The sequence below is a fragment of the Watersipora subatra genome, chromosome 8 (assembly GCF_963576615.1).
Source record: "Watersipora subatra chromosome 8, tzWatSuba1.1, whole genome shotgun sequence".
Taxonomy (NCBI): domain Eukaryota; kingdom Metazoa; phylum Bryozoa; class Gymnolaemata; order Cheilostomatida; family Watersiporidae; genus Watersipora; species Watersipora subatra.
The window spans coordinates 47688236-47699777 of NC_088715.1; the positions used below are offsets into that span (position 1 = coordinate 47688236).

Here is an 11542-nt window from a genome sequence, read left to right on the forward strand (position 1 = left end):
TGGCTCGTATTATTCAAAGATGGCTTTTTGAAAATATTTTGTTCAATTGCTTCAGGCTAGTAGTTATTTATAGCAACAGAAGTAAACTTTTATTACCAGTAGTAAGTTTTTTAAAATTTATACAAAAATAGTTCAGCAAAAAGAAAATCAAAAGAAGCAAATATTGAACACAGAGAAACACTTTAATTCTATTAATAAAGCTTTACAATTAAATAAATAAAATAAAAAGATTTGAAGGAGCTAGCCAGACCCTTTTTATCTAGCTAGCTACTGCAAGCTTTGTATCCCGGCATCACAATTTATATAGAATAAGATCCCTGGATGCATTTTATGTATCATTTTAATGTTTACCCAGTTATAATATGTAAAAGTATAAATAATGCTAGCATCTACACATTAATCATCATGCATATTTAGTACTGCATGTACTTACTGCATGATTGATTTAAATAACAAATATGCATAAACTACTTTAATCAGAGTAAATCTTATGTACCCTCATGTTTAAATTAGCATGAAATAACTCTTCTGCTCTGGATAACACTTGTAAATCCTTAGTGAATATATCAGATATAATTGGTTGATTCTCTGACCTGTTTTCTAGGAATCATATGAATCATTCCTAATCAATGTTTTTTGTTAGCCTTAAATTTCTCCTTGATTAACCATTTTTTATCGCGTAGCAGTAATACAAAGTTATTAAATTACTTAATTGTACAAAAATAATATTTTGCTATTGATATATTTTTAATAAAAAAAATATTTTTGAGTAGATAAAAGCTACACTGATAAATCATGATTTGTTATTATTATATATTTTTAGTATTTAGGTTGTGTAAATATTGTTTTGAAACTTGGTTAATTTTTCTGCCTATACTATAAAACAAAGTGTCACTGGTTGTCAACGATGAATCTCAGTACATAATTGAAACAATGTGCTATATAGTCTGTGAATAACATGTTCACTAATTGTATTTATGTTGCACATTCAAGTGAAAAAGTTTATGTGATGGTTAAAGCCAGATTTGCTGAGAGAATGTATAACTTCTAAAGCAATAAAGTTCTAATGCACCAAATTTATAATAAGCCAAATATATAATGCCCAAATTTATTATACACCAAAAATGTAGGTTTTTAAGTATATAAGTGCTAAATATACAATATACAAAATGTATATTGCTTGATATATTCACCAACTGTTAAATATAACAGAGTACAAGGAAAAGTTTATATCAGTGGTTTCCAACCTTCTTTATTCAGTTCCCCCACTATGCCTTTTCATAAATTTGATTCCCCATGCACTTTTAACTCACATGACTAAAAACAACCAATAAAAACTATAATCCCATTGTATTGTACATATCTGAACATATAACAACATAATATAAATTTTTATACAGCACACATACAACACTCAACAATACATGACCTTCGGAATGGCAGTGAATTAGTTTATGGCTAGGTTAACTTACCATCCAATCAAAATCTGGATAGATGTGTTCACTTATATCTGGGTTCTGACTAGTACAGTAGCTCATTATTAGCAACTAGTGTTATAGATAAAACCAAAATGTTAAATGATGAAACCCAAACTCACACGGAACCGCAGGACATAAATTAAAAATTTATCAAATCGGACACCTCTCTGTTCCCCCCTCGTATATTCAAAATTTCCTCTTAGGGGGAATTACTCCGTTGTTAGGAACCCCTGGTTTGTATAGAGTTCTGTGTCTCATGAAGAATCGACCCCCCAACATGTGTTCTGAGAGTCATGTAATCGCTATCCCACTTTTACAATTTAAAGTGTTATTGCTTTTTTAAACTAATTTAACTATTAAACTAAATTAAAAGTTGAGTAATATTTGGATATGTATGATATCATGGTTGGTGAATTGGATATTTATATTTTATATTTTATGATTTACAAGAAAGTTATAGGCCCACTATGTAAAACTAGTCCAACAATCTTTTAGTTAAGTAAACCTTTGTTGGTCTGTAACATTTTTTATGTTTGAAACACATGAGCTAATAGTCTGTAAAAGGAGAATTTTGACCAAGCAGTAGAACTCGTATAAACGTATATTACTCAGCAGTGTGCAACAGATTCCACAACGTAAAAGAAAAAAAAGTTCTTTTTATTCTTCAAAGAGTTTACAACTTCATATAAACATATCAAAAACAGAAAAAAAGTTGTTTAAATCTTGCAAATATTGAAGTAACCCTTTAATATACAGACATTCATTGTTAAAGTTAGTAAGAGAAAACTCGATACGATAAAATGATTAAAAAAAGATATTTACAACAGATCAAATATTTTACATTTGATGTAAAATATTTGATACTAAATGTACATTACTATCTACTTTACGTTACTAAACAAAGATAAAGACTTCAGAAATATAGGATGTAGTCCATTTACTCATTTACTTCTTACATTGAACTTAACACTATTTTCTACTTTTCCTACTATTACTTCTATTTTTCAGTTCAGTTACTCCTTGTTTGTTGGCTGTTTGCTTCAGTTTTCTGGAACATTCTGTGTGCGTTCTGTAGGTGTCTTACATATCATTCGTTGAAACAAATGTAGCAGGTCTTTTTATCAAAAAAAATAAACAAACAATTTGACATTCAGAACATCTTTCTGTTACTAGCTGGAGGGAAAAGTTTTACCGACGCATTTGATAACAATAATCATTAGCAATCCTTTTTAAAAACGATTGGGCAGCTATTTTATATCTACTAAGTAATAAAAATTAGGTTTTATGTATTAAATATAGATTAATCATAATACAAGATGCCCGAGTATATCAAAAAATGAATGTATTAATATATATCACAATATATTGATATACATTGTATTTTAATATATCAAGATACGATTAATATATTAAAAACCACTTTATAGCATCTGTTCATTTTATCATCAATTTGTAGTTGATAAGTTCTTGTAAACATTGAAATAAAACTGATACACTTTAATAATCAAGTTACATTACATGTAAGATCTCATGAATTTTTGGTGTTATCTTGCTGCTCAGTAAAATGTGGCATAGGCAGCTAGAAGTCTACATAATAATTTTGTTTAGCAGCGATACTTAAAGGCGTATATTTTCTTAATGATTGAATTATTCTTTTTGATGACAATGAAAGCAATTCTCAAAGTTTGACAGCGTTTCTAAAAACATATAGAATATTTGAGTTTTCTAACCAAGCGCACTCAGAATACCAAGATAGGATTAACAAAGTTATTTCTATATATACACCCTGTAATGCGCATCACCTGTTACAAACAGTTCTACTGCATTAACCGTAGAAGTCCCAAACTTACTCTGAAGTACGTGTTCAATGTGAGGTATATAACAGGGGTGGAATAAGCACCAGTCGTATAAAAAACTCTCTGCTATGTCATATATATGCAATATGAAGAATGCTCCGAAGCAATATATGAAGTATATATAGACCAGTATGTAGAAGAAGAGAAATGATATGACAGAGGTCACTAGCCATCATTTCAAAGAGCTGCAAGTTATTAGCAGAACATTTTTATGGTCATAAATGTTACCATAGAGTATGGAGCTGTGACTTACCTTAAATATTATATTAATAATATATCAGCAGGAATGAAACTAGTACTATCGTAACTGGTACAACGATGTCAGTGACCATCAACTTGGAGAGGAAACTGGAACTTCTATTGCCATAATACTGGCCTTCTCGCCAGTAAATTTCTCCACTTTGTTTATATGATACACGGATGTATATAACATCATCTAATGAGAGTAAGCAAGGAGAGAACCATATCAAAGCTACTACCATCAACTTGTGAGTTCTTCTGTATGATTTGACTCTGAAGGGGAAGTAGATGATAGTCACTAAAGTGCAATGGCAGGGGTACAGAATGGTGACACCGATAAAAGGGTTTGGCAGAGGTGCGCGTAAATGGAGCATTATATCAACGTAATTGACCAATCATCAATAATAAAAAGTGTACTACAGTAAATTGGATAGACCAAGACAAACAAGAAGTCTGCTATGGCTAAATGGATCAACTCTACTTTGACCTTTGAACTCGTGTGGACACCAAATGGGATAGCAAATGCAGTTAAAAGATTTAAAATAAGTTCAATGAGACAAGCTAGCATAATATAGTATACTGTAAATGTAATGTTTGTGTCACAGAGTGTATGGTTATTCTGTAGCTGGTCACTATCTACACAGTTGATAGTATTCATCATAAAGCTTTTTAAACTTACAGATTTCCTTGAAATCACGATGAGTGGTAGGTAACCAGCTCTGTTGGTTTCAAATATCGGTAATACGCAATGTTCTTAGTAACAGCTGATTACAGCTGTTTGTTTGTTGTCATGGCAATAGATCACGAAAAGCTCTAAGCCTTTCTTGATACTGTTTGACAAGTTACTCATTCCTCTAAAGCTTAAATATTTCTAAACGTATAGTTGCTAGGCAACAGAAATATCATTCGTCAAGTTTTATGTTCGTTTATTTGCAATAATATTCTGTCGTAAATAACTCTTACAATATCAGGAATACTTGGTAAAGATTAAGTTAAAAGTGATAAATAAATATATTAAATACTCATCAACAAAAACTAGAATTCATTCATTCAGCAGTTTTAAAAACTCTACAATCATGACATAATCAGTGTTCTTATGGTTGTAGTTTCATTTATTTCTGTCTCACTTCTCTCCTTTGTATAATCTACACTCAAACTCTCAACCTACACCGTCATTCACTATAGGAGTGTTGTGCAAAAATGTGCATCCTTCAACATGATGGCTGACATATAGCTAAACTAGTAGATGAATCTTTGTTCTCAGTATATGAACAATAATATTCACTAAAACTGATGTCTTCATTTGTATACCAATGAATACCTGTGTAGTGTTCACTTGATAAACAATAGCTACTTTGAGGGGGTTTAACTAGGATACACAGTGAGCTCAACTAACAAAGTATGTCAAATAAACTATTTAAAATGTAAAGGATTCGTGTAACTTACTAAATTATATGAAAACATAAAACTTCAAGAAACTTTTTAGCTATAGCGAATTACTATAACTTACTTGTAAATAAATTTTAAACTAGCATTTATTCAAGTTAGATTTATTGATTTTTTCGTTGATTGATGGATTATATTTTTAAGAGAAGTTTAAACACAATTTTTATAAATATAAGTAATGAATTATCTAACAATTGTGTATGAAAGTGTTTATAAAACAATCAGAAGATCTAAACTGTGGCCATTAGCTCATCCCACTTTCCTGACTTACTGTAATTTGGATTCAACTCATGACATTCAGCCTTTCTAGACCGATTCTCTAACACCTGCACGAATCGACCACCTTTAGGTATTCCTGAATATTTGTGCAGCTACTTATTCTCTTTGCTTTATCAGGACACCTGACGATCTCTCACAGTAGGCTGCTAAACTGTCTCAGTGTATATAATATAAATACTCATGTACATAATTTTTTCTCTCAAGTGTGGCAAAAGAAATACGATGTTTCTAAGGACCACAATGGGACCATTACCAATGAAATCGAATTTGAGAAATTGAACTGACTTGACACTTTTTGTTATATAAAATTTCTTATAGAATACAAAGCAAAAACTTAACATAAATTCTTTGCATTATGTGAATTTTATAAAATAGGTTTACATTATAAGTGCTTGCTGTATTTGATCTATGTTCATATAAAAACTAAAGCAAAACTCTTTACAATAACAAATGAGTCATTCATAAACTCTCTTATGTGTGATAGCGTGTTATTCCAACGGTGCTATCCTAAGGGGGGCTTTTCTTAGTAGCCCAATGTTGTATTGATTTGCTGCATTAGTAATACGAGACGAGGTTCAAATTCATAGAGTCTATTTGTTATAAAGTCACAAACAGGAGAAGCAAGTAGAAAAACTGGCTCATCAACATAGGATGGCATTCGCTTTTATATAATAGTGCCAAGCTAAACTATTTTGACATGAACCAAACACAAAATACAAAAAGAAACAGAATAACATTACAACACCCAATTTGTTTCAGACACACAGAGGCAGAAGCGACGGGCAAATATATAGAAATGTCCTTGGATAAACAGGCTACAACATTAAAGCTGACATGTTATGATGTCAAATCTCACATTGGCATCAAATGTATGTTTAGTGTACGTCAATGTCCGGCTTTGAATACCAAGATGATATTGTTTCATCATCTAATGTTATTTGTATATATACTGTAGATAAAATAAAGTTTGTTAAAATTAATGTAAGTTGGAGCGATTGTCATTTAGCTTTGATATGGGAACGGAAGGATACTGGTATGCTGAGGCAATAGTTAGGTAGAGAAGGTTTGAGCCATGATTGTCGTCGAGATATACTTATCCCACAAATTTACATGTTACTAATCCTTGACTAGTTACTGATAAATTTGAAAACATTAGTTTGTTCCTAAGTTTTAAACTATCAAGAATTTGCTCTATACAGTAAAAACAGTTGTCTGTTTGCGTTTGCCTTTTGGAACACTTTGTCCCATCTCCGTAGTTTTGTTACATCTTATTCTTTGAAACATCAACTTCAGGTCTTTCTGTCAAATAATACAACTATGAGCAGCTCTTATTACCTGCAGCATACTAGGCTGATTGTATAAAACTTTTGAATATTCTTGAATTTGTGTACAAAGTTGGTTGCTAAATAATATTGTTATATATCACACAAAATCAACTTTTAGCTATTGAACTTGACAAAGCTTCAAAATCAAGCATAAAACTTACCCTGAAGTGCTGATTGAATATAAGGTATATAACTGGCATGGAATAAGCGCTGGTGATGTGTAAAGCCTCTAGTATATCTTGCTGTATATAGGAGGTAGGTTGGTCATCATTGTGAGGAAAAATATAGATATATGTGTAAAAGAAAAAAGACGGTACGACAGAGGTCATAGCATCAACTGCCATCATTCCAAGAATCTACAAAGGATCAATAAATCAACAGAGTTCAATTTCAGATTTAAAACAGAAGGCAAAGTAAATAAAGTTTCACAATTTATTTTTATTTTGTTTTTTTACAGACAAGGATAACTTGAGATAATGCTAATACCAAGTTGCTTTCATTGCAGTAGAATCTACTCTAGTTTTGAAGGTATTTATTCCAAAGTAAAAGTTGAGTTGAGCTCAATTTTGTTACACGACACCCAAGTGTTCTATTTAACAAATTCTCAGTTATTATATAAATATATAATGATAAATGAAAATCGGATTCAAAAAGTATATATATGATTACATGAAGCGCTACTTTGCAATAAGCATTTACTAGAAGCTTTTCAGATATTGATTATGTCTTCTTATCATCTAAGATAACAAATAAAGGGTTTCTACCGATAAGAAAATCATATAACAAAATTTACACTTACTCTGTCAATGCCCTTTTTCCATCCTCCAGGAGTTTTCTTTTTTATACAAAGTCTGATGCAGATCAACAGAAAAGATGCTAGTATTATTGTAACTGGTATGATGATGTCAATAACTATCAACTTGGAGAGGAAACTGGAACTTCCATCGCCATCATACTGACCTCCTCGACAGTAAATTTCTCCTCCTTGTTCATATGATACATGAATGTATATAACATCATCTATTGAGAGTAAGCAAGCAGAGAACCATATCAAAGCTACTACCATCAACTTGTGAGTTCTTCTGTATGATTGGACGCTGAAGGGAAAGTATATGATAATCAGTCGCTCAAGAGAAATGGCAGCGGTACAGAGCGGCGACGCGGATAAAATGGCTTTGCAGACGAACACGTAAACATAACATTGAGTCAATGTAATTGACCAATCATCAATAAGAAAAATTGTACCGCAATAAATCGGATAGACCAAAGCAAACAAGAAGTCTGCTATGGCTAAATGGATCAGCTGTACTTTGACCTTTGAACTCGTGTGTCTCCCATGTAGAATCGCAAACACAGTTATCAGATTAATAATAACTCCAGCTATGCACGCCAGTATACAGTAATATACTATGATGGGAAAGTCTGTATCAAAGTCAAAATCATCTTCTGGCAGCCTGTCAATAGAGGTTAAATTAGTACAGTTCAAAGCACTGTCATTCAAGTTTATAGTAGTCTTTGAATCCATGATGAGAGGTAGGCAGCCGTATAGATGACTTTAAATAATCATATCTCTCTAAAACGTATTTAGTGTACCATAATCTCCTCTAAATTACATATAAATAATGCTATGTTAAAGCGAGTAGAATTAGAGAGTGACTTCAAGCAAACTGTTTATCAAGCATTTAAATACCCTTCAAATCCATTACTATTAGTTGCTAGGCAACAAATATGTCATGTCTCAGAGATTTCTTATTATTTTGTTTAAGATCTATATATATCTTACAATTCTGTTACGTTCAGCGGCTCCTAATTGTCGTCAAATCAGTTTTAACACAAAGCCAATTTGTAAATGGTAAAAATTATATAAAAGAAAATACAAATTAAAAATACAAATGTCTAAATATTACAACATTTGAATGCTAAATTTATACTTCAGTAATTACAGTTCAAGTAATTCTCCTGTCTTGTGAAGTCTCCTTGAATCTTTTAATAACTATCACCTTTCTTATCTCAACTGAGCAGCAATTTGGTTGTCATTTGAAAAAAGTTACGGAGCATAGAAGATGGTTGAATACTTGCAGACACACTTGTTAGCGTTTGCTGCAGTGTTGATAGAATTTAATATATCAACTTTTGGTTTATCAGCATTTAGCTGTGTTAATGTTTTGGACATTAAATTTGTATTAAAAATGAACTTATGCAAAATATTAGTTGCTGTTTTCAGAAAATATTGGTACTTTTTATCTGTTCCGATTGTTCTTGATGTCTGAAGTGGTTTGACTGTCAGGTGTTTTAAGATCAAAGCCGACAAACTTGATTGGGGTTTAAACGCTCAGAAGACAAATACGTGCGAAATGACATCATTATAGTTGCTATAGTTGATATCAGCAATTGCTTTCAAGTTGCAGTGTTATGTGACATTAAACTGTCAATCTGTTTGCAACAATAGAAGTCATAATCACACTTTCGCTTGGTCTAAGCGTTTTAACAGCAATAAACTTTTATTGATTTCAATCTTGAAACATCCTGGCAGTCATGACACCTCAAACCCTAAAAATAATCGCCAATGATAGAAAAATACTGATACTTTTTGAAGAAATCAACCAAGTTCAAATTTAAGAGATAATCACTAAGTATTCACAAAGCAAAAGTAAAACTAAGGTTATTTTTCCTGATGCATGAAAGAGAATCCAAATGTTGAAGAGTAGTCTTTCAATTTTCGTGTTAGGTACATAGTATCATAATCAGCTGAGGTCTTATGAAATTAACCTCGAAAACAGTTTGGAAAACATGATGCTGGTATTAAAATACAAAGCCTGATGTTAGTTACTGTGCTCAAACAGTAATATTTTTAAACCACAAAACGATTGGCTGATGAAAATAAGTCCAAAAATAGCAAACAGCAGCATAGAAAATATGATCTCTTAATTTAACTTTTCGATACCTCCCATTTTCACGTGTTTAAACTTTACTGTTTTTAATATGAGCGTTTCATGATGAATTAGTAACTTACCTAATTTGATGATAATAATGGTAATGATAATAACATATAACGCCTGTAGTCGATTGACTTTAAATCAATTAAGAATCTGCTAATATTAGCCTAGTACTTGCGCTCCACTAAACCATGAACCCTGTTGCTGCACAAGTTGGGGTCTTGTTAGAACCAGCAGCAAAGGAAAATAATTCTGACAGAATTCACACCACTTTTCAGGATGAAATATGGACAAAACAATTATACAAGTTAATGGGGTGAGTTGAAGAGGATGCTCGGCAAAATCTGCATTGCCACGCAGGTCATCTATGATAAACCAGACAGAGATAGATAGTTACCATGCCACTAGTTAAACAGCGCAGAGAAGATATCAAATGCAATTGACAAGACAAGAAAACATCAAAATTATGGAATGTTATTGTAGTGAACCAGCCAGAAGATGGTGCATGAGAAGGATGGCTTCAATCTGGACAGAGATAGGAGAGTTTGAACTGACGGAAAACAGTCTGGCAATGCTGGCAAGAGTAATTGTGAATAAGCAGTGGCTCACAAAGGAAGGGCTGAATGAGATCAAAACAAGGAAAACTGGCGAGCCAGTTGTGGCGCACTGTTAGGAAGAATACGATAAGGCTATAATAGTAAACTTCTCAAGCACTATAAAGGCCATCACCAATGTGAGATCTATCAATAGAGAGGGAGAAGACTGAGAGTAGAGAGCTACAATGGATAACCCCACACTGGATCACCTATACTAGCTAAAGAACTAGAACGGATGGAGACGATAAAGAGCATAAGTGAGGGTCTGCGTAAAACTACCAAATCTTAGACATATAGACAAGAGGAAATTAGTTGAGGAGATTAGAAAGGTCAATGATACATTGTATAACAGAGCACTTACCAATAAATAACATCACGGATGTTAATGACACATTCTATGCAACATCAGTTATTGTGAAAGTTTGCAAAAGAGAGAACAGAAAAAAGAACCGGCCAGGAAGTCAAGGCTGAGGAATAAAATAAAAGAGCGACAATGAGATATCAGTAGACTTAAAGAAGCGAAGAGCAGAAAATGTAACGAAAAAACGAAGAGGAAGACGAAAAGGAAATTTGACAGCAATAGGAAGAATACTAACAACTTATTGATAAACTAGAGTAGAGGCTAATTGCAACAGAAAATGATGAAGGTGAAGATAGAGTGAAGCGGTGTCAACAGAAAGATTGTTTGCAAACAACCAGAAAAAGCCTAATGAGACTCTAGAAAAACCGGAGGAATTAATTACAGAAACACCTAAAGCATGAGAAGCAGAAGAATGTTGGTAGGGTGTCTGGGAATGTGCAACTTAACATAACAGAGATGCACCATAGATTAACATAACAGAGATGCACCATAGATTAAAATAATAAAAACAAAGTAGAAAATGGAACAACAGACAGAAATCAGGATTAAGGCGAGGATGTTGAAAAAGGCGCTGGTGAACCTCCTCAACTGGAACGCACCAGCCACTGATGCTCTGCAAGAGTTTTGGATCAAAAACCTGACCAAGCTGCATGGTAGGTGGTGAAATATCTAAAGGAATGCCTGGCAACCGTGCAAGCGCCTGAATGGATGATATCTGGCAGAACTGTGTTAATAGAAAAAGATAAGAAAGAGGGAAATATACCAGGATACTATAGACTCATCACCTGCCTGCCTATAGTGTAGAAAGTGCTTACATCAATGTTATCCCAGAACATATACATACATCTTGAACATAAAAAATTAACCGGAGAAGAGCAGAAAGGGAGTAAGAGAGGCTATAGAGGAACTAAAGATCATCTCATGCTGAACAAAGTGATTTCAAAGGATTGCAAGAGAAAGACAAACTTTGCAATGGGCTGGATAGATTATAAAAAAGAATATAATTTAGTACCACAATCATGGAT

The 11542-nt window shown here is 32.7% G+C and overlaps 1 protein-coding gene across 1 annotated transcript; it reads right to left on the minus strand.

Annotated features, from left to right (window-relative positions):
* Positions 1-6490: 6490 nt before the first annotated feature.
* LOC137402642 (somatostatin receptor type 2-like) lies at positions 6491-8149 on the minus strand. Its single transcript, XM_068089147.1, has 3 exons — positions 7424-8149; positions 6786-6980; positions 6491-6598 (listed from the first exon to the last, which is right to left on the minus strand). Exons 1-3 carry the CDS (start codon positions 8147-8149, stop codon positions 6491-6493), a joined length of 1029 nt encoding a protein of 342 aa, XP_067945248.1.
* Between the last annotated feature and the right edge of the window lie 3393 nt (positions 8150-11542).

Excerpts from the sequence above, each read along its gene's own strand:
- LOC137402642 (XM_068089147.1), bottom strand. The coding sequence starts at position 8,149 with ATGGATTCAAAGACTACTATAAACTTGAATGACAGTGCTTTGAACTGT. Across the intron at positions 6,981-7,423 it reads GGAAAAAGGGCATTGACAGA|ATTCTTGGAATGATGGCAGT; the intron begins GTAAGTGTAAAT and ends GATCCTTTGTAG. Across the intron at positions 6,599-6,785 it reads TATTCAATCAGCACTTCAGG|AAAGACCTGAAGTTGATGTT; the intron begins GTAAGTTTTATG and ends ATTATTTGACAG.